The 24,823-nt window shown below is 49.1% G+C and overlaps 1 protein-coding gene across 2 annotated transcripts; it reads left to right on the top strand.

The window, feature by feature from the left end:
• Positions 1 to 1,846: 1,846 nt before the first annotated feature.
• WFDC1 (WAP four-disulfide core domain 1) lies at positions 1,847 to 22,669 on the top strand. 2 transcript variants are annotated; one of them, XM_075837087.1, is made up of 7 exons: positions 1,847 to 2,012; positions 12,963 to 13,158; positions 14,573 to 14,656; positions 19,797 to 19,937; positions 20,298 to 20,339; positions 21,477 to 21,540; positions 22,262 to 22,669. In XM_075837087.1, exons 1-6 carry the CDS (start codon positions 1,893 to 1,895, stop codon positions 21,536 to 21,538), a joined length of 645 nt encoding a protein of 214 aa, XP_075693202.1. In that variant the 5' UTR covers positions 1,847 to 1,892; the 3' UTR covers positions 21,539 to 21,540; positions 22,262 to 22,669. The 2 variants fall into 2 exon arrangements, with proteins under 2 accessions (XP_075693202.1, XP_075693203.1); XM_075837088.1 differs by lacking the exon at positions 1,847 to 2,012 and adding an exon at positions 12,088 to 12,166.
• Positions 22,670 to 24,823: the final 2,154 nt, after the last annotated feature.

Raw genomic sequence — 24,823 nt, forward strand, 5'->3', positions numbered from 1 at the left:
GAACATACAGATCCCTCACCCCGAGAACATACAGATCCCTCACCCCGAGAATATACAGATCCCTCACCCAGAGAATATACAGATCCCTCACCCCGAGAACATACCGATCCCCCACCCCGAGAACATACAGATCCCCCACCCCGAGAACATACAGATCCCCCACCCCGAGAATATACAGATCCCCCACCCCGAGAATATACAGATCCCCCACCCCGAGAATATTCAGATCCCCCACCCCGAGAATATACAGATCCCCCACCCCGAGAATATAAAGACCCCCCACCCCGAGAATATACAGATCCCCCACCCCGAGAATATACAGATCCCCCACCCCGAGAATATACAGATCCCCCACCCCGAGAATATACAGATCCCCCACCCCGAGAATATACAGACCCCCCACCCCGAGAATATACAGATCCCCCACCCCGAGAATATACAGATCCCTCACCCCGAGAATATACAGATCCCCCACCCCGAGAATATACAGATCCCTCACCCCGAGAATATACAGATCCCTCACCCCGAGAATATACAGACCCCCCACCCCGAGAATATACAGATCCCTCACCCCGAGAATATACAGATCCCCCACCCCGAGAATATACAGATCCCCCACCCCGAGAATATACAGATCCCTCACCCAGAGAATATACAGATCCCCCACCCCGAGAATATACAGATCCCTCACCCCGAGAATATACAGATCCCCCACCCCGAGAATATACAGATCCCTCACCCCGAGAATATACAGATCCCTCACCCCGAGAATATACAGATCCCCCACCCCGAGAATATACAGATCCCCCACCCCGAGAATATACAGATCCCTCACCCCGAGAATGTAAAGATCCCCCACCCCGAGAATATAAAGATCCCTCACCCCGAGAATATACAGATCCCTCACCCCGAGAATATACAGATCCCTCACCCCGAGAATATACAGATCCCCCACCCCGAGAATATACAGATCCCTCACCCCGAGAATATACAGATCCCCCACCCCGAGAATATACAGATCCCCCACCCCGAGAATATACAGATCCCCCACCCCGAGAATATAAAGATCCCTCACCCCGAGAATATAAAGATCCCTCACCCCGAGAATATACAGATCCCTCACCCCGAGAATATACAGATCCCCCACCCCGAGAATATACAGATCCCCCACCCCGAGAATATAAAGACCCCCCACCCCGAGAATATACAGATCCCTCACCCCGAGAATATACAGATCCCCCACCCCGAGAATATACAGATCCCCCACCCCGAGAATATACAGATCCCCCACCCCGAGAATATACAGATCCCTCACCCCGAGAATATACAGATCCCCCACCCCGAGAATATACAGATCCCCCACCCCGAGAATATACAGATCCCTCACCCCGAGAATATACAGATCCCTCACCCCGAGAATATACAGATCCCTCACCCCGAGAATATACAGATCCCCCACCCCGAGAATATACAGATCCCTCACCCCGAGAATATACAGATCCCCCACCCCGAGAATATACAGATCCCTCACCCCGAGAATATACAGATCCCCCACCCCGAGAATATACAGATCCCCCACCCCGAGAATATACAGATCCCTCACCCCGAGAATATACAGATCCCCCACCCCGAGAATATACAGATCCCCCACCCCGAGAATATACAGACCCCCCACCCCGAGAATATAAATCAGATTCGCTGCACTGACATTATATTATGAGTCATACATTATAAACCCCCCCCCCCCCCCCCATACATTATAATCTCCCCCCCCCCCCCCGCCGGAGTCCGCACTTGGCCGGGCAGCTGTTCCTAGAATCCCCGGCTCCCTCCTCCTCCTCCCCCGTCTCAGTATCGCCGCCCCCCGGCCGCACAGCTCCAGCAGCCCGAGGATGTCCGGGGAGAAGCGGAGCGCAGTGCTGTCCTGCCTGCTGCTGATCTGCGCCCTGTGTGCGGCCCGGAGCCTGAGCAAGAGAGCGGCACACCCGCGGGTCACCGGCGACAAGGACGAGGTGAGGAGAAGGGGGCCACATGTCAGCACGAGACTACTACCCCTATTCTGTATGTATGGACACTGCACGGGACTACTACTCCTATTCTGTATGTATGGACACTGCACGAGACTACTACCCCTATTCTGTATGTATGGACAGTGCACGGGACTACTACTCCTATTCTGTATGTATGGATACTGCACGGGACTACTACTCCTATTCTGTATGTATGGACACTGCACGGGACTACTACTCCTATTCTGTATGTATGGACACTGCACGAGACTACTACCCCTATTCTGTATGTATGGACACTGCACGGGACTACTACTCCTATTCTGTATGTATGGACACTGCACGGGACTACTACTCCTATTCTGTATGTTTGAACACTGCACGGGACTACTACTCCTATTCTGTATGTATGGACACTGCACGGGACTATTACTCCTATTCTGTATGTATGGACAGTGCACGGGACTACTACTCCTATTCTGTATGTATGGATACTGCACGGGACTACTACTCCTATTCTGTATGTATGGACACTGCACGGGACTACTACTCCTATTCTGTATGTATGGACACTGCACGGGACTACTACTACTCCTATTCTGTATGTATGGACACTGCACGGGACTACTACTCCTATTCTGTATGTATGGACAGTGCACGGGACTACTACTCCTATTCTGTATGTATGGATACTGCACGGGACTACTACTCCTATTCTGTATGTATGGACACTGCACGGGACTACTACTCCTATTCTGTATGTATGGACACTGCACGGGACTACTACTACTCCTATTCTGTATGTATGGACACTGCACGGGACTACTACTCCTATTCTGTATGTATGGACAGTGCACGGGACTACTACTCCTATTCTGTATGTATGGATACTGCACGGGACTACTACTCCTATTCTGTATGTATGGACACTGCACGGGACTACTACTACTCCTATTCTGTATGTATGGACACTGCACGGGACTATTACTCCTATTCTGTATGTATGGACACTGCACGGGACTATTACTCCTATTCTGTATGTATGGACACTGCACGGGACTACTACTCCTATTCTGTATGTATGGACACTGCACGGGACTATTACTCCTATTCTGTATGTATGGACACTGCACGGGACTACTACTTCTATTCTGTATGTATGGACATTGCACGGGACTACTACTCCTATTCTGTATGTATGGACACTGCACGGGACTATTACTCCTATTCTGTATGTATGGATACTGCACGGGACTACTACTCCTATTCTGTATGTATGGACAGTGCACGGTACTATTACTCCTATTCTGTATGTATGGATACTGCACGAGACTACTACTCCTATTCTGTATGTATGGACAGTGCACGGTACTACTACTTCTATTCTGTATGTATGGACACTGCACGGTACTACTACTCCTATTCTGTATGTATGGACAGTGCACGGGACTACTACTCCTATTCTGTATGTATGGATACTGCACGGGACTACTACTCCTATTCTGTATGTATGGACACTGCACGGGACTACTACTACTCCTATTCTGTATGTATGGACACTGCACGGGACTACTACTCCTATTCTGTATGTATGGACACTGCACGGTACTACTACTCCTATTCTGTATGTATGGACACTGCACGGGACTACTACTCCTATTCTGTATGTATGGACACTGCACGGGACTATTACTCCTATTCTGTATGTATGGACAGTGCACGGGACTACTACTCCTATTCTGTATGTATGGATACTGCACGGGACTACTACTCCTATTCTGTATGTATGGACACTGCACGGGACTACTACTCCTATTCTGTATGTATGGACACTGCACGGGACTACTACTCCTATTCTGTATGTATGGACACTGCACGGTACTACTACTCCTATTCTGTATGTATGGACACTGCACGGGACTACTACTCCTATTCTGTATGTATGGACAGTGCACGGGACTATTACTCCTATTCTACTTCTCTCCTGTATATATGGGCACCGCACAGTACTACTTCTCTCCTGTATATATGGGCACTGCACAGTACTACTTCTCTCCTGTATATATGGGCACCGCACAGTACTACTTCTCTCCTGTATATATGGGCACCGCACAGTACTACTTCTCTCCTGTATATATGGGCACCGCACAGTACTACTTCTCTCCTGTATATATGGGCACCGCACAGTACTACTTCTCTCCTGTATATATGGGCACCGCACAGTACTACTTCTCTCCTGTATATATGGACACCGCACAGTACTACTTCTCTCCTGTATATATGGACACCGCACAGTACTACTTCTCCTGTATATATGGGCACCGCACAGTACTACTTCTCTCCTGTATATATGGGCACCGCACAGTACTTCTCTCCTGTATATAGGCACCGCACAGTACTACTTCTCTCCTGTATATATGGACACTGCACAGTACTACTTCTCTCCTGTATATATGGGCACTGCACAGTACTACTTCTCTCCTGTATATATGGACACTGCACAGTACTACTTCTCTCCTGTATATATGGGCACTGCACAGTACTACTTCTCTCCTGTATATATGGGCACCGCACAGTACTACTTCTCTCCTGTATATATGGGCACCGCACAGTACTACTTCTCTCCTGTATATATGGGCACCGCACAGTACTACTTCTCTCCTGTATATATGGGCACCGCACAGTACTACTTCTCTCCTGTATATATGGGCACCGCACAGTACTACTTCTCTCCTGTATATATGGGCACCGCACAGTACTACTTCTCTCCTGTATATATGGGCACCGCACAGTACTACTTCTCTCCTGTATATATGGGCACCGCACAGTACTACTTCTCTCCTGTATATATGGGCACCGCACAGTACTACTTCTCTCCTGTATATATGGGCACCGCACAGTACTACTTCTCTCCTGTATATATGGGCACCGCACAGTACTACTTCTCTCCTGTATATATGGGCACCGCACAGTACTACTTCTCTCCTGTATATATGGGCACCGCACAGTACTACTTCTCTCCTGTATATATGGGCACCGCACAGTACTACTTCTCTCCTGTATATATGGGCACCACACAGTACTACTTCTCTCCTGTATATATGGGCACCGCACAGTACTACTTCTCTCCTGTATATATGGGCACCGCACAGTACTACTTCTCTCCTGTATATATGGGCACCGCACAGTACTACTTCTCTCCTGTATATATGGGCACCGCACAGTACTACTTCTCTCCTGTATATATGGGCACCGCACAGTACTACTTCTCTCCTGTATATATGGGCACCGCACAGTACTACTTCTCTCCTGTATATATGTACACCGCACAGTACTACTTCTCTCCTGTATATATGGGCACCGCACAGTACTACTTCTCTCCTGTATATATGGGCACCGCACAGTACTACTTCTCTCCTGTATATATGGGCACCGCACAGTACTACTTCTCTCCTGTATATATGGGCACCGCACAGTACTACTTCTCTCCTGTATATATGGGCACCGCACAGTACTACTTCTCTCCTGTATATATGGGCACCGCACAGTACTACTTCTCTCCTGTATATATGGGCACCGCACAGTACTACTTCTCTCCTGTATATATGGGCACCGCACAGTACTACTTCTCTCCTGTATATATGGGCACCGCACAGTACTACTTCTCTCCTGTATATATGGGCACCGCACAGTACTACTTCTCCTGTATATATGGGCACCGCACAGTACTACTTCTCTCCTGTATATATGGACACCGCACAGTACTACTTCTCTCCTGTATATATGGGCACCGCACAGTACTACTTCTCTCCTGTATATATGGGCACCGCACAGTACTACTTCTCCTGTATATATGGACACCGCACAGTACTACTTCTCTCCTGTATATATGGGCACCGCACAGTACTACTTCTCTCCTGTATATATGGGCACCGCACAGTACTACTTCTCTCCTGTATATATGGGCACCGCACAGTACGACTTCTCTCCTGTATATATGGGCACCGCACAGTACGACTTCTCTCCTGTATATATGGGCACCGCACAGTACGACTTCTCTCCTGTATATATGGACACCGCACAGTACTACTTCTCTCCTGTATATATGGACACCGCACAGTACTACTTCTCTCCTGTATATATGGGCACCGCACAGTACTACTTCTCCTGTATATATGGGCACCGCACAGTACTACTTCTCTCCTGTATATATGGGCACCGCACAGTACTACTTCTCTCCTGTATATATGGGCACCGCACAGTACTACTTCTCTCCTGTATATATGGGCACTGCACAGTACTACTTCTCTCCTGTATATATGGGCACTGCACAGTACTACTTCTCTCCTGTATATATGGACACCGCACAGTACTACTTCTCTCCTGTATATATGGGCACCGCACAGTACTACTTCTCCTGTATATATGGGCACCGCACAGTACTACTTCTCTCCTGTATATATGGGCACCGCACAGTACTACTTCTCTCCTGTATATAGGCACCGCACAGTACTACTTCTCTCCTGTATATATGGGCACCGCACAGTACTACTTCTCTCCTGTATATATGGGCACCGCACAGTACTACTTCTCTCCTGTATATATGGGCACTGCACAGTACTACTTCTCTCCTGTATATATGGGCACTGCACAGTACTACTTCTCTCCTGTATATATTGGCACCGCACAGTACTACTTCTCTCCTGTATATATGGACACCGCACAGTACTACTTCTCTCCTGTATATATGGACACCGCACAGTACTACTTCTCTCCTGTATATATGGACACCGCACAGTACTACTTCTCTCCTGTATATATGGGCACCGCACAGTACTACTTCTCCTGTATATATGGGCACCGCACAGTACTACTTCTCTCCTGTATATATGGGCACCGCACAGTACTACTTCTCTCCTGTATATATGGGCACTGCACAGTACTACTTCTCTCCTGTATATATGGGCACTGCACAGTACTACTTCTCTCCTGTATATATGGGCACTGCACAGTACTACTTCTCTCCTGTATATATGGGCACTGCACAGTACTACTTCTCTCCTGTATATATGGGCACTGCACAGTACTACTTCTCTCCTGTATATATGGGCACTGCACAGTACTACTTCTCTCCTGTATATATGGACACTGCACAGTACTACTTCTCTCCTGTATATATGGGCACCGCACAGTACTACTTCTCCTGTATATATGGGCACCGCACAGTACTTCTCTCCTGTATATAGGCACCGCACAGTACTACTTCTCTCCTGTATATATGGGCACCGCACAGTACTACTTCTCTCCTGTATATATGGGCACTGCACAGTACTACTTCTCTCCTGTATATATGGGCACCGCACAGTACTACTTCTCTCCTGTATATATGGGCACCGCACAGTACTACTTCTCTCCTGTATATATGGACACCGCACAGTACTACTTCTCTCCTGTATATATGGGCACCGCACAGTACTACTTCTCTCCTGTATATATGGGCACCGCACAGTACTACTTCTCTCCTGTATATATGGGCACCGCACAGTACTACTTCTCTCCTGTATATATGGGCACCGCACAGTACTACTTCTCTCCTGTATATATGGGCACCGCACAGTACTACTTCTCTCCTGTATATATGGGCACTGCACAGTACTACTTCTCTCCTGTATATATGGGCACTGCACAGTACGACTTCTCCTGTATATATGGGCACCGCACAGTACTACTTCTCCTGTATATATGGACACCGCACAGTACTACTTCTCTCCTGTATATATGTACACCGCACAGTACTACTTCTCTCCTGTATATATGGGCACCGCACAGTACGACTTCTCTCCTGTATATATGGGCACCGCACAGTACTACTTCTCTCCTGTATATATGGGCACCGCACAGTACTACTTCTCTCCTGTATATATGGGCACCGCACAGTACTACTTCTCTCCTGTATATATGGACACCGCACAGTACTACTTCTCTCCTGTATATATGGGCACCGCACAGTACTACTTCTCTCCTGTATATATGGGCACCGCACAGTACTACTTCTCTCCTGTATATATGGGCACCGCACAGTACTACTTCTCTCCTGTATATATGGGCACCGCACAGTACGACTTCTCTCCTGTATATATGGGCACTGCACAGTACTACTTCTCCTGTATATATGGGCACCGCACAGTACTACTTCTCTCCTGTATATATGGGCACCGCACAGTACTACTTCTCTCCTGTATATATGGACACCGCACAGTACTACTTCTCTCCTGTATATATGGACACCGCACAGTACTACTTCTCTCCTGTATATATGGGCACCGCACAGTACTTCTCTCCTGTATATATGGGCACCGCACAGTACTACTTCTCTCCTGTATATATGGACACCGCACAGTACTACTTGTCTCCTGTATATATGGACACCGCACAGTACGACTTCTCTCCTGTATATATGGGCACCGCACAGTACTACTTCTCTCCTGTATATATGGGCACCGCACAGTACGACTTCTCTCCTGTATATATGGGCACCGCACAGTACTACTTCTCTCCTGTATATATGGGCACCGCACAGTACTACTTCTCTCCTGTATATATGGACACCGCACAGTACTACTTCTCTCCTGTATATATGGGCACCGCACAGTACTACTTCTCTCCTGTATATATGGACACCGCACAGTACTACTTCTCTCCTGTATATATGGGCACCGCACAGTACTACTTCTCTCCTGTATATATGGGCACCGCACAGTACTACTTCTCTCCTGTATATATGGGCACCGCACAGTACTACTTCTCTCCTGTATATATGGGCACCGCACAGTACTACTTCTCTCCTGTATATATGGGCACCGCACAGTACTACTTTTCTCCTGTATATATGGGCACCGCACAGTACTACTTCTCTCCTGTATATATGGGCACCGCACAGTACTACTTCTCTCCTGTATATAGGCACCGCACAGTACTACTTCTCTCCTGTATATATGGGCACCGCACAGTACTACTTCTCTCCTGTATATATGGGCACCGCACAGTACTACTTCTCTCCTGTATATATGGGCACCGCACAGTACTACTTCTCTCCTGTATATATGGGCACCGCACAGTACTACTTCTCTCCTGTATATATGGGCACCGCACAGTACTACTTCTCTCCTGTATATATGGGCACCGCACAGTACTACTTCTCTCCTGTATATATGGGCACCGCACAGTACTACTTCTCTCCTGTATATATGGGCACCGCACAGTACTACTTCTCTCCTGTATATATGGGCACCGCACAGTACTACTTCTCTCCTGTATATATGGGCACCGCACAGTACTACTTCTCTCCTGTATATATGGGCACCGCACAGTACTACTTCTCTCCTGTATATATGGACACCGCACAGTACTACTTCTCTCCTGTATATATGGGCACCGCACAGTACTACTTCTCTCCTGTATATATGGACACCGCACAGTACTACTTCTCTCCTGTATATATGGGCACCGCACAGTACTACTTCTCTCCTGTATATATGGGCACCGCACAGTACTACTTCTCTCCTGTATATATGGACACCGCACAGTACTACTTCTCTCCTGTATATATGGACACCGCACAGTACTACTTCTCTCCTGTATATATGGGCACCGCACAGTACTACTTCTCTCCTGTATATATGGGCACCGCACAGTACTACTTCTCTCCTGTATATATGGGCACCGCACAGTACTACTTCTCTCCTGTATATATGGGCACCGCACAGTACTACTTCTCTCCTGTATATATGGGCACCGCACAGTACTTCTCTCCTGTATATATGGGCACCGCACAGTACTACTTCTCTCCTGTATATATGGGCACCGCACAGTACTACTTCTCTCCTGTATATATGGGCACCGCACAGTACTACTTCTCTCCTGTATATATGGGCACCGCACAGTACTTCTCTCCTGTATATATGGGCACCGCACAGTACTACTTCTCTCCTGTATATATGGGCACCGCACAGTACTACTTCTCTCCTGTATATATGGGCACCGCACAGTACTACTTCTCTCCTGTATATATGGGCACCGCACAGTACTACTTCTCTCCTGTATATATGGGCACCGCACAGTACTACTTCTCTCCTGTATATATGGGCACCGCACAGTACTACTTCTCTCCTGTATATATGGGCACCGCACAGTACTACTTCTCTCCTGTATATATGGGCACCGCACAGTACTACTTCTCTCCTGTATATATGGGCACCGCACAGTACTACTTCTCTCCTGTATATATGGGCACCGCACAGTACTACTTCTCCTGTATATATGGACACCGCACAGTACTACTTCTCTCCTGTATATATGGGCACCGCACAGTACTACTTCTCTCCTGTATATATGGGCACCGCACAGTACTACTTCTCTCCTGTATATATGGGCACCGCACAGTACTACTTCTCTCCTGTATATATGGGCACCGCACAGTACTACTTCTCTCCTGTATATATGGACACCGCACAGTACTACTTCTCTCCTGTATATATGGGCACCGCACAGTACTACTTCTCTCCTGTATATATGGGCACCGCACAGTACTACTTCTCTCCTGTATATATGGACACCGCACAGTACTACTTCTCTCCTGTATATATGGGCACCGCACAGTACTACTTCTCTCCTGTATATATGGGCACCGCACAGTACTACTTCTCTCCTGTATATATGGACACCGCACAGTACTACTTCTCTCCTGTATATATGGGCACCACACAGTACTACTTCTCTCCTGTATATATGGGCACCGCACAGTACTACTTCTCTCCTGTATATATGGGCACCGCACAGTACTACTTCTCTCCTGTATATACGGGCACCGCACAGTACTACTTCTCTCCTGTATATATGGGCACCGCACAGTACTACTTCTCTCCTGTATATATGGGCACCGCACAGTACTACTTCTCTCCTGTATATATGGGCACCGCACAGTACTACTTCTCTCCTGTATATATGGGCACCACACAGTACTACTTCTCTCCTGTATATACGGGCACCGCACAGTACTACTTCTCTCCTGTATATATGGGCACCGCACAGTACGACTTCTCTCCTGTATATATGGGCACCGCACAGTACTACTTCTCTGTTGTGAGCCGCGCAGAGTCAGCAGGATTTGCGCCAGTATCTGGAGCGGCTCTTGTTATGGGGGACATCTGTGATAAGTGGAGAGAACGGCGTGTACGTTTCCCGGTGCGCCTCTGCTCCACCTGTAGAAGTGGGAGCACGTTCAGGTTTTAGGCGCGGATTCTGCAGCGGACGTTACGAGATTTTGTATTTTATCCTCATCGCAAACCGCGGAAATAATCAGAATAACGAGCGCGATTACTTTACTGTTCTTGGCGATTCCGCGGATCAGTTCCTATGAATGACCGCGGGGATAATCGTGGCGTGAATCCGCCGTCACCTCCTCGCAATTTAGGCCACTCCCCTTTTTGGGGGCAATTTTTCTTGTTTTTGAAGCGTCCAGAAAGTTGCGAACATACCCTTATAAATGAAACGCGGCGCAATTTACGACATTCCAGGCGCAGACACATATTGGTTAATCTGCCTCAATGCGTTCTGGGCGGAATCTGAGCACGTTCCTGGCAGGAAGGGGTTAATTGCGGGGCTCAGTGACGGCGGGCGGTCCGGAGTAACGAGCCCTAATATACAATATATACAGAGGCGGATCCTGCGCTGACACCGGGCCATACAGAGACAATCCACAGGGGGCGCCCTGCCCGTACCACGTCATTACACTGCTCATCCCACCAATTATAGTCACTGTGTCCTCCCACAACCCCCTGCTCTGCAGCCTCCACTGTCTGTTCATCCTGAGCCTCCTGGTGTATGAATAGAATGCCAGAAGACTGACACCATGGGAATAGCAGATTTCTGTGTCCTTCAGAGTCGGCAGAAAGTTGGGTGAGAACCACAATGGACGCAGTAATGGCTGAATAGACTATTAGAAGCGCTGGAGGATGTCGCTGGTGACCCCTGTTATATACGAGGACGCACAGTGTACGGTGTATATGAGTGGGGGAGGGGCGGCGGGCGCTTGTTTCCCGGAGTTGGCTCGGGTCGGGTCGTGTCTGGTCTCCGCTGTCTACATGCCGGGAGTTCGGGTGAGGACACGCTCCTGGTGACATGAGAATAATGGTGCCAGGGGAGGGGCGAGAGGTGCCAGGGGCGGAGGCGGGCGGTGCCAGGGGAGGGGCGGGGCCGGAGATGCGCGGCCTCCGGCTCCACAGCTGAGAAAATACAAACCTATTCTACACGTGACTTGAGCGGAGACAGAGTCACCATCACAGGGGTCACTGCGGAAAATTCTGCGTCTCCTAACGCACTCCCGTCCACCGTTCTGCGTCTTTCCGTCTCCGGCTGTGCGCGGTTTCCGCCATCTTGGCCTCTATGCAGCCGTTACTTTCTCACCGACTTGTCCTTTATTGGAGGTGAATATCGTGCGATCGCAATAAATGGCAGCACATCCCGGCGCAGTCACCGCCGCGTGTGAATTGCGCGTTACAGCGTCGGAGAATCTATCCTTGTATCAGCCATTTACCTTCCATAACATAAATCTGGAGTTCTGTGCCGGATTACTGGAATTGCCGGATTATTAGGGCGCTGCGTGCGGCTGTACCCCCACAGGTGTAGATAATCCTATTCCCGCCGTCCCTCGTGCACAGAGCTAACGATCTAATGCCACTGCTCCCGGGAATGTCGTCCCCTTGGACTATCAGGCCGTAAAGTAAATCCAGGACAGAAATCTCCCCGAGCGCAGTGTCACGTGCCGCTTTTCTCATAGCTTGTACTATAGCGCCATCTGCAGGACGCTGGGGGTAGTGCAGCCGGGATGTATCGTGTGGAGATGATGGGTGCAGTGATCGTGGGGTCCTGACTTGTGTCCTCTTTACTCCCCAGGACTATGAATACCCGCTGCACCCCCACAATGCCAACTACCAGAAGAATGACCGCTGCCCTCCCCCGCCACAGACGCTGCCGGAGCGGGCGTGCGACGTGCTGAGCTGCCGATCCGACTCCGAATGTGAACGCCACAAGCGCTGCTGCTTCAATGGATGTATCTACGCCTGTCTGGAGTCCGTGCAGCCCCCGCCAGGTGCCCCCACCCTCCATGTTTGCTGCTCTTGTCTGGGGGGGGGAGACACTGCGGAGATCTTTCCACAAAAATATTCTATCCCGTGTTTTCTCAGCTCTATCTGTTCCTGGGAAAGCTGGGTGACCACCAATATTACAGCCCCATATATCACCCAGCTTTCCGAATGGTAAATGTGCCAAGTTATGCTGGAGCGGATGAGGGATCACGTCAGAATCCTGGGAAAGCTGGGTGATATGTTTCTGAACTATAATGGTGGTCATATTGGTGGTGACCCAGCTTTCCCAGGAGCAGATAGGACTGTGTGACCGCTGATGATGGGTTCCGCTCTCTGGTGTTTCTCCACGTGGTCTGACTATGAGGGGCCCGGCCGCTGCCACATGACAGGACCCCGGTATTCTACCCGCGCATAGTGACGCCCCGATTACAGACTTACATCGGGGCGCATAACCTAAAGAGGGGGGTATAGGCGCCAGGGGCCCCAGCTGATCTGTATGGGGCACATATAGAACCTATAGAGGGGGTATAGGTGCCAGGAGCCCCAGCTGATGTGTATGGGGCACATATAGAACCTATAGAGGGGGTATAGGCGCCAGGGGCCCCATCTGATATGTATGGGGCACATATAGAACCTATAGAGGGGTATAGGCGTCAGGGGGCCCCAGCTGATATGTATGGTGCACATATAGAACCTATAGAGGGGGTATACGTGCCAGGAGCCCCAGCTGATGTGTATGGGGCACATATAGAACCTATAGAGGGGTATAGGTGCCAGGGCCCCAGCTGATATGTATGGGGCACACAAAGAACCTATAGATGGTATAGGCGCCAGGGCCCCAGCTTATGTGTATGGGGCACATATAGAACCTATAGAGGGGTATTGGCGCCAGGTGCTTATCTGATATGTATGGGGCACATATAGAACCTGTAGAGGGTGTATAGGCGCCAGGGGCCCCACCATCTGATATGTATGGGCACATATAGAACCTATAGAGGGGTATAGGCGACAGGGGCCCCAGCTGATGTGTATGGGGCACATATAGAACCTATAGAGGGGTATAGTCGCCTGGGCCCCAGCTGATGTGTATGGGCACATATAGAACCTATAGAGGGGGGTATAGGCGCCAGGGGCCCCAGCTGACATGCGCCGTCTGTCTTGGCCTTGTGTTCCGGCAGTGAAGGGGTGCACTTCTGCTGATCCGGGTGGGGGAGGGGAGGAGGGGCCGCTCCGGGGTCACTGGAAGTGCAGGAAACTCTGCGCCCCCCACCTGCGGATTTAACCCCTTCGTGTCCGGTGTATTGGCTGCTGCCGTTTCCCGGGAGGGTCATGATCTGCGGTGACCAATAGCAATGTGATCCTGCCCGTGCCTCGTGGGCGCCCCCTGCCTGTCACTCACCACCCTCTTTGTCATTACAGTGCTGGACTGGCTGGTGCAGCCCAAACCTCGCTGGCTGGGGGGTAACGGCTGGTTGCTGGACGGCCCCGAGGAAGTGTTACAAGGTACAGTCCATGACGGGTGATGTGACGTCGGGTGATGTGATGTGACGTCGGGTGATGTGATGTGACGTCGGGTGATGTGATGTGATGTCGGGTGATGTGATGTGACGTCGGGTCATGTGATGTGACGTCGGGTCATGTGATGTGACGTCGGGTGATGTGATGTGACGTCGGGTGATGTGATGTGACGTCGGGTGATGTGATGGGATGTGATGTGATGTGACGTCGGGTGATGGGATGTGACGTCGGGTGATGGGATGTGACGTCGGGTGATGTGATGTGATGTCGGGTGATGTGACGTCGGGTGATGGGATGTGACGTCGGGTGATGGGATGTGGGGTGATGGGATGTGACGTCGGGTGATGTGACGTCGGGTGATGGGATGTGACGTCGGGTGATGGGATGTGACGTCGGGTGATGGGATGTGACGTCGGGTGATGTGATGTCGGGTGATGTGATGTGACGTCGGGTGATGGGATGTGACGTCGGGTGATGGGATGTGATGTCGGGTGATGTGATGTCGGGTGATGGGATGTGACGTCGGGTGATGGGATGTGACGTCGGGTGATGTAGCCGCTGCCAGTGCTGAGGAGCTGATGTAGCCGGTGCCAGTGCTGAGGAGCTGATGTAGCCGGTGCCAGTGCTGAGGAGCTGATGTAGCGGGGGCCAGTGCTGAGGAGCTGATGTAGCGGGGGCCAGTGCTGAGGAGCTGATGTAGCCGCTGCCAGTGCTGAGGAGCTGATGTAGCCGCTGCCAGTGCTGAGGAGCTGATGTAGCCGGTGCCAGTGCTGAGGAGCTGATGTAGCCGCTGCCAGTGCTGAGGAGCTGATGTAGCCGCTGCCAGTGCTGAGGAGCTGATGTAGCCGGTGCCAGTGCTGAGGAGCTGATGTAGCCGGTGCCAGTGCTGAGGAGCTGATGTAGCCGGTGCCAGTGCTGTTAATATATCGGTTGATATACTGAATTGGATGAATGTAGAGATGGTCCAAGCTAAATTAAATAAAATAAATGTGCACAAGGCTCCGGGACCAGATGGGTTACACCCTAGAGTTCTTAAAGAGCTTAGTTCAGTTATTTCTGTCCCCCTTTTCATAATATTCAGAGAATCTCTAGTGACTGGTATAGTGCCAAGGGACTGGCGCAGGGCAAATGTGGTGCCTATTTTCAAAAAGGGCTCTAGGTCTTCCCCGGGTAATTATAGACCAGTAAGCTTAACATCCATCGTGGGGAAAATGTTTGAGGGGCTATTGAGGGACTATATACAGGATTATGTGACAATAAATAGCATTATAAGTGACAGCCAGCACGGTTTTACTAAGGACAGAAGTTGTCAAACTAACCTAATCTGTTTTTATGAAGAGGTCAGCAGAAGTCTAGACAGAGGGGCCGCTGTGGATATAATGATTATATGAGGGGTGAGGAGAAGCCTAGACAGAGGGGCCGCTGTGGATTTAGTGTTTTTGGACTTTGCAAAGGCATTTGACACTGTCCCCCATAGACGCCTAATGGGTAAATTACGGACTATAGGTTTAGAAAATATAGTTTGTAATTGGATTGAGAATTGGCTCAAGGACCGTATCCAGAGGGTTGTGGTCAATGATTCCTTCTCTGAATGGTCCCCGGTTATAAGTGGTGTACCCCAGGGTTCAGTGCTGGGACCCCTATTATTCAACTTATTTATTAATGATATAGAGGAAGGGATTAATAGCACTATTTCTATTTTTGCAGATGACACCAAGCTATGTAATATAGTTCAGTCTATGGAAGATGTTCATGAATTGCAGGCAGATTTAAACAAACTAAGTGTTTGGGCGTCCACTTGGCAAATGAAGTTTAATGTAGATAAATGTAAAGTTATGCATCTGGGTACCAACAACCTGCATGCATCATATGTCCTAGGGGGCGCTACACTGGGGGAGTCAATTGTTGAGAAGGATCTGGGTGTAATAATCTGCAGCATCATATGTCCTAGGGGGCGCTACGCTGGCGGATTCGCTTGTTGAGAAGGATCTGGGTGTACTTGTAAATCATAAACTCAATAACAGCATGCAGTGTCAATCAGCTGCTTCAAAGGCCAGCAAGATATTGTCGTGTATTAAAAGAGGCATGGGCTCGCGGGACAGAGATGTAATATTGCCACTTTACAAAGCATTAGTGAGGCCTCATCTAGAATATGCAGTTCAGTTCTGGGCTCCAGTTCATAGAAAGGATGCCCTGGAGTTGGAAAAAATACAAAGAAGAGCAACGAAGCTAATAAGGGGCATGGAGAATTTAAGTTATGAGGAAAGATTAAAAGAACTAAACCTATTTAGCCTTGAGAAAAGACGACTAAGGGGGGACATGATTAACTTATATAAATATATGAATGGCACATACAAAAAATATGGTGATATCCTGTTCCTTGTAAAACCCCCTCAAAAAACAAGGGGGCACTCCCTCCGTCTGGAGAAAAAAAGGTTCAAGCTGCAGAGGCGACAAGGCTTCTTTACAGTGAGAACTGTGAATTTATGGAATAGCCTACCGCAGGAGCTGGTCACAGCAGGGACAGTAGACACCTCAGGAGCCGTCACAGCAGGGACAGGAGACACCTCAGGAGCCGTCACAGCAGGGACAGGAGACACCGCAGGAGCCGTCACAGCAGGGACAGGAGACACCTCAGGATCCGTCACAGCAGGGACAGGAGACACCGCAGGAGCCGTCACAGCAGGGACAGGAGACACCGCAGGAGCCGTCACAGCAGGGACAGGAGACACCGCAGGAGCCGTCACAGCAGGGACAGGAGACACCGCAGGAGCCGTCACAGCAGGGACAGGAGACACCGCAGGAGCCGTCACAGCAGGGACAGGAGACACCGCAGGAGCCGTCACAGCAGGGACAGGAGACACCGCAGGAGCCGTCACAGCAGGGACAGGAGACACCGCAGGAGCCGTCACAGCAGGGACAGGAGACACCGCAGGAGCCGTCACAGCAGGGACAGGAGACACCGCAGGAGCCGTCACAGCAGGGACAGGAGACACCGCAGGAGCCGTCACAGCAGGGACAGGAGACACCGCAGGAGCCGTCACAGCAGGGACAGTAGACACCGCAGGAGCCGTCACAGCAGGGACAGTAGACACCGCAGGAGCCGTCACAGCAGGGACAGTAGACACCGCAGGAGCCGTCACAGCAGGGACAGGAGACACCGCAGGAGCTGGTCACAGCAGGGACAGGAGACACCGCAGGAGCTGGTCACAGCAGGGACAGTAGACACCGCAGGAGCCGTCACAGCAGGGACAGGAGACACCGCAGGAGCCGTCACAGCAGGGACAGTAGACACCGCAGGAGCCGTCACAGCAGGGACAGTAGACACCGCAGGAGCCGTCACAGCAGGGACAGGAGACACCGCAGGAGCTGGTCACAGCAGGGACAGGAGACACCGCAGGAGCCGTCACAGCAGGGACAGGAGACACCGCAGGAGCTGGTCACAGCAGGGATAGTAGATGGCTTTAAAAAAGGGTTAGATAATTTCCTAGAACAAAAAAATATTAACTCCTATGTGTAGAAATTTTTCCTTCCCTTTTCCCTTCCCTTGGTTGAACTTGATGGACATGTGTCTTTTTTCAGCCGGGTGATGTCGGGTGATGTGATGTGATGTGACATCATGTGATGTGATGTCGGGTCATGTGATGTGATGTCGGGTCATGTGATGTGATGTCGGGTCATGTGATGTGATGTCGGGTGATGTGATGTGACGTCATGTGATGTGATGTCGGGTCATGTGATGTGATGTCGGGTGATGTGATGTGACGTCGGGTGATGTGATGTCGGGTGATGTGACGGCGGGTGATGTGATGTGACGTCATGTGATGTGACGTCGGGTGATGAGACGTCGGGTGATGTGATGTCGGGTGATGGGATGTGACGTCGGGTGATGTGATGTCGGGTGATGTGATGTGATGTCGGATGATGTGATGTGACGTCGGGTGATGTGATGTCGGGTGATGTGATGTGACGTCGGGTGATGTGATGTGATGTCGGGTGATGTGATGTGACGTCGGGTGATGTGATGTGATGTGACGTCGGGTGATGTGATGTGACGTCGGGTGATGTGATGTGATGTGACGTCGGGTGATGTGATGTGATGTCGGGTGATGTGATGTGACGTCGGGTGATGTGATGTGACGTCGGGTGATGGGATGTGATGTCGGGTCATTTGATGTCGGGTCATGTGATGTGATGTCGGGTGATGTGATGTGACGTCGGGTCATGTGATGTGACGTCGGGTGATGTGATGTGACGTCGGGTGATGGGATGTGACGCCGGGTGATGTGATGTCGGGTGATGTGATGTGACGTCGGGTGATGTGATGTGATGTGACGTCGGGTGATGTGATGTGATGTCGGGTCATGTGATGTGATGTCGGGTGATGTGATGTGACGTCGGGTCATGTGATGTGACGTCGGGTGATGTGATGTGACGTCGGGTGATGGGATGTGACGTCGGGTGATGTGATGGGATGTGACGTCGGGTGATGGGATGTGATGTCGGGTGATGTGATGTGACGTCGGGTCATGTGATGTGACGTCGGGTGATGTGATGTGACGTCGGGTGATGGGATGTGACGTCGGGTGATGTGATGGGATGTGACGTCGGGTGATGGGATGTGATGTCGGGTCATGTGATGTCGGGTGATGTGATGTGACGTCGGGTCATGTGATGTGACGTCGGGTCATGTGATGTGACGTCGGGTGATGGGATGTGACGTCGGGTGATGGGATGTGACGTCATGTGATGTGATGTCGGGTGATGGGATGTGACGTCGGGTGATGGGATGTGATGTCGGGTCATGTGATGTCGGGTGATGTGATGTGACGTCGGGTGATGTGATGTGACGTCGGGTCATGTGATGTGACGTCGGGTGATGGGATGTGACGTCGGGTGATGGGATGTGACGTCGGGTGATGGGATGTGACGTCGGGTGATGTGATGTGACGTCGGGTGATGGGATGTGATGTCGGGTGATGTGATGTGACGTCGGGTGATGTGATGTGACGTCGGGTCATGTGATGTGACGTCGGGTGATGTGATGTGACGTCGGGTGATGGGATGTGATGTCGGCTGCAGTTTCCGGTCCCCGGAGTTGATTGTCCGTTTCTCCCGTTGTCAGCGGAGTCCTGCAGCACCACAGAGGACGGGGACGAGCCGCTTCACTGCCCCACGGGGTACGAATGTCATATAATAAACCCCGGCAGCCCGGCGGAGGGCATCCCCAACAGAGGACAGTGCATCAAGCAGAGAGGGAACCCCGGTCAGTATGAGGAGAAGCCACCAGGTCTGTCTGTTTCTGGGAAAGCTGGGTGATGGCTGGTATTACAGCTCACCCAGCTTTCCCAGGATCCTGCACACTGCTTAGTTATGCAGCAGTCTAGGACTGGGGGGATGGGGAGCTGTATCGTTATGTAGGTGTGTCATTCGGTAGTGGAGGAAAGTTGGGTGGTTACCACCCCCCCCCCCCCATGTGGAAGCCGCATCAGGGGCCATATTGGTTGCTACCCAGCTTTCCCAGAACCAGAACAGAGTTGTCTGGATGAGGGGGCGCTGCTGAATGTTGGGGTGATATCCGGGTATTGAAGCGTCCGTTCATCGCTCATTGATTTTTTTATTCCAGATGGGAGGAGCCTAAGACACAAATATCCCAAAGATTATCACGGTGAGTAACCGCGGTCCCTGCGCCCGTCCGGCGTCACGCGGCCGTTACCGTTCTCTCTGCGCGACGCTTCATCATCAGGGAAACGGCAGCTTAATAACGGACTCTGCGGGGAATTTATTAAGACGACCGTTTCATCCAACGCTCTTAATATAAAGTTGGAGTAAAATGCGCCTAATTTATTAAGAGACGCACGTCATACGCCAGAAAGCGGAATCTGCGCCAGCCGTAAACTGCACCATCCTTTACACCATTTGTCAGGCCACAAATGGCCCCGCCCCTAACGATAAGCTCCGCCCAATCTTTCGAAAAGGTCTGTGAGCGGCGGAAACGTCTCAAAAGTTGCAAATTGCGACACTTGTGCCAGAAAACGGTTAATAAATTCCCCCCTTTGTGTTTCAATTCCTCACCATCCTCAAGATCTTTGCTTGCGGTCAGTGAATGGGATGTACTTGTTATATTCAGCTGCTGAATCTAAATCTGTCCTACCCGCTGGCTATGTTCACACGGGGTCTTTTGCCGAGTTTTTTGACGCGGAAACCGCGTCGCAAAACTCGGCAGAAACGGCCCGAGAACGCCTCCCATTGATTTCAATGGGAGGCGTCGGCGTCTTTTTCCCGCGAGCAGTAAAACTGCCTCGCGGGAAAAAGAAGCGACATGCCCTATCTTCGGGCGCTTCCGCCTCCGACCTCCCATTGACTTCAATGGGAGGCAGGAGAAAGCGTGTTTTCTGCCCGCGGCGCTCAATGGCCGCGGGCGAAAAACGGCGCGATCATTGCTATTCACACGGAGTATTTTGGGGGAGGAATATCTGCCTCAAAATTCCGTTTGGAGCTTTGAGGCAGATATTCCTCCCCCAAAATACTCCGTGTGAACATAGCCTAATACTTCTTACAAGCTGAGGGTTTGTTACAATGTATAAGTGTAGACCGGTGATGACCCTCACATCGTTCCCATCTCTTTTATTTACCATGATTGAGAGGGGCACGTGTGAGACCCCCTGTTCACTGCACACGGGGGCACAAGGGACATTGACTATAATGTGGGGCCGCCAGATAACGGAGTCTCTTCCATCATTGATTCTCCGCTGTGATGATATAATAATATAATGGACGGGGCGTCCTGTGCTCTGTGTTTCAGGCGGCAATTATAACAACGTGTTGGTTTCAGTCAATAAAGAGACCCAGAAGCAGCTCGGATGAAGGTCAGTGCCCGGCGCCCGGCTCTGCTACAACAGTCACTGGGGAGTCACTTACCGATTCTTTATTATTTTTTGTACTAAGTTTTTGAGTTATTTCATAGATTTTCTCCATTCACATCCAGAGCTGCGTTAAAATTCTGATCTAGATCCACCCTACTCTCCCATGTGACCTTACATCTGAGCTCCCAGAATGCACTTCTCTCTCATAACAGGAAACCAACGGAATTGTGAATGCAGCTTTGGATGTGACTGGAGTACAAGGCGATAAGTAAAGCACAGGATTTACATGTTCACCTGGCGATCGTTTCAAAGAGGTTTTTCATGAAAATAAAAATTAATTCTAAAATATGAAAAGTTCTACAACATTCTAATATACATTTCATGTTTCAAATCCTCATCATGTTTAAGATCCCTGCTTGCTGTCAGTGAATGGGAACACCCAGAGTCTGCAAATCTGTTCTGACCTTATACTTCTCATCATCTGTCGTGGTAGTTTGTTACAATGCATCAGCGCAGGTAAATGTATCAGCCTGTTTAGCTCACAGAAGAGTGTTTATAACAAACCCTCAGCTATAAAATGGATTCGGTTTGTACAGGTTCTCAGCCTCTTTATAGAAACAGCAAGGCCTCCATTCACCGATAGCAAGCAGAGATCTTGAAAATGTTGAATAATTAAAACAGAAAGGTCAGAGTGTGATTGGTGTCTTTCCTCTCGTATCTGCAGGTAGTCGGTGACCCCCTATAGAGGACGTATAGAGTGATATCAGTCATCACCGCGGGCTCTTCTCCTCCTGGGATATTAGATGTGATTCTACAACGTCACATCCAATCCTGCGGAACCCAAATCTTACCCGTTCCTGCACCGGGTTCCATCTTCCACCGACCAATTGGATGAAGGATAAAGCTGCGTCGGTCACGTCTGAGGGGACGGAGACTTGGATTTGGATCTCAATAAAGCGCGAAACCAAAAGAGCAAAAAATACAAAAAGACTGAAATTCACTTCAATTAGATTTATTCTATAGTGTGAAATAAATAGTAATTGTAGAGCGTCGCGGGAGGGGGCGGGGCATAATCGCCAAATATCGTAGAAGGAGCGGAACGCCAAATCTAATTAAAGCTTTTATGTTTGGAGCCGCTGTCCTGGTTTATGTTCGTCCGGCTCTTTCCGTGAAAACCCCCCGTATAGTGTCCTATATACAACCCTATATACTGCTAGTGTCTTATATACAGCTCTATATACTGCTAGTGTCCTGTATACAGCTCTATATACTGCTAGTGTCCTATATACAGCTCTATATACTGCTAGTGTCCTATATACAGCTCTATATACTGCTAGTGTCCTATATACAGCTCTATATACTGCTAGTGTCCTGTATACAGCTCTATATACTGCTAGTGTCCTATATACAGCTCTATATACTGCTAGTGTCCTATATACAGCTCTATATACTGCTAGTGTCCTATATACAGCTCTATATACTGCTAGTGTCCTATATACAGCTCTATATACTGCTAGTGTCCTATATACAGCTCTATATACTGCTAGTGTCCTATATACAGCTCTATATACTGCTAGTGTCCTGTATACAGCTCTATATACTGCTAGTGTCCTATATACAGCTCTATATACTGCTAGTGTCCTATATACAGCCTTATATACTGCTGGTGTCCTATATACAGCTCTATATACTGCTAGTGTCCTATATACAGCTCTATATACTGCTAGTGTCCTATATACAGCTCTATATACTGCTAGTGTCCTATATACAGCTCTATATACTGCTAGTGTCCTATATACAGCTCTATATACTGCTAGTGTCCTATATACAGCTCTATATACTGCTAGTGTCCTATATACAGCTCTATATACTGCTAGTGTCCTGTATACAGCTCTATATACTGCTAGTGTCCTATATACAGCCTTATATACTGCTAGTGTCCTATATACAGCTCTATATACTGCTAGTGTCCTATATACAGCCTTATATACTGCTAGTGTCCTATATACAGCTCTATATACTGCTAGTGTCCTATATACAGCTCTATATACTGCTAGTGTCCTATATACAGCTCTATATGCTGCTAGTGTCCTGTATACAGCTCTATATGCAGCTAGTGTCCTATATACAGCTCTATATGCAGCTAGTGTCCTATATACAGCTCTATATACTGCTAGTGTCCTATATACAGCTCTATATGCTGCTAGTGTCCTATATACAGCTCTATATACTGCTAGTGTCCTATATACAGCTCTATATACTGCTAGTGTCCTATATACAGCTCTATATACTGCTAGTGTCCTGTATACAGCTCTATATACTGCTAGTGTCCTATATACAGCTCTATATGCAGCTAGTGTCCTATATACAGCTCTATATACTGCTAGTGTCCTGTATACAGCTCTATATACTGCTAGTGTCCTATATACAGTTCTATATACTGCTAGTGTCCTGTATACAGCTCTATAGACTGCTAGTGTCCTATATACAGTTCTATATACTGCTAGTGTCCTATATACAGTTCTATAGACTGCTAGTGTCCTATATACAGTTCTATATACTGCTAGTGTCCTATATACAGCTCTATATACTGCTAGTGTCCTATATACAGCTCTATATACTGCTAGTGTCCTGTATACAGCTCTATATACTGCTAGTGTCCTGTATACAGCTCTATATACTGCTAGTGTCCTATATACAGCTCTATATACTGCTAGTGTCCTATATACAGCTCTATATACTGCTAGTGTCCTATATACAGCTCTATATACTGCTAGTGTCCTATATACAGCCTTATATACTGCTAGTGTCCTATATACAGCTCTATATACTGCTAGTGTCCTATATACAGCCTTATATACTGCTAGTGTCCTATATACAGCTCTATATACTGCTAGTGTCCTATATACAGCTCTGTATACTGCTAGTGTCCTATATACAGCTCTATATACTGCTAGTGTCCTGTATACAGCTCTATATACTGCTAGTGTCCTATATACAGCTCTATATACTGCTAGTGTCCTGTATACAGCTCTATATACTGCTAGTGTCCTATATACAGCTCTATATACTGCTAGTGTCCTATATACAGCTCTATATACTGCTAGTGTCCTATATACAGCTCTATATGCAGCTAGTGTCCTATATACAGCTCTATATACTGCTAGTGTCCTGTATACAGCTCTATATACTGCTAGTGTCCTATATACAGCTCTATATACTGCTAGTGTCCTATATACAGCTCTATATACTGCTAGTGTCCTATATACAGCTCTATATACTGCTA

The sequence above is a fragment of the Rhinoderma darwinii genome, chromosome 9 (assembly GCF_050947455.1).
Source record: "Rhinoderma darwinii isolate aRhiDar2 chromosome 9, aRhiDar2.hap1, whole genome shotgun sequence".
Classification (NCBI taxonomy): Eukaryota; Metazoa; Chordata; class Amphibia; order Anura; family Rhinodermatidae; genus Rhinoderma; species Rhinoderma darwinii.

Coding starts and splice junctions, on each gene's coding strand:
- WFDC1 (XM_075837087.1), top strand. CDS start 1,893: ATGTCCGGGGAGAAGCGGAGCGCAGTGCTGTCCTGCCTGCTGCTGATC. Junction 19,938..20,297: donor CAAGCAGAGAGGGAACCCCG/GTCAGTATGAGG, acceptor TTTTTATTCCAG/ATGGGAGGAGCCTAAGACAC. Junction 20,340..21,476: donor ATATCCCAAAGATTATCACG/GTGAGTAACCGC, acceptor TCTGTGTTTCAG/GCGGCAATTATAACAACGTG.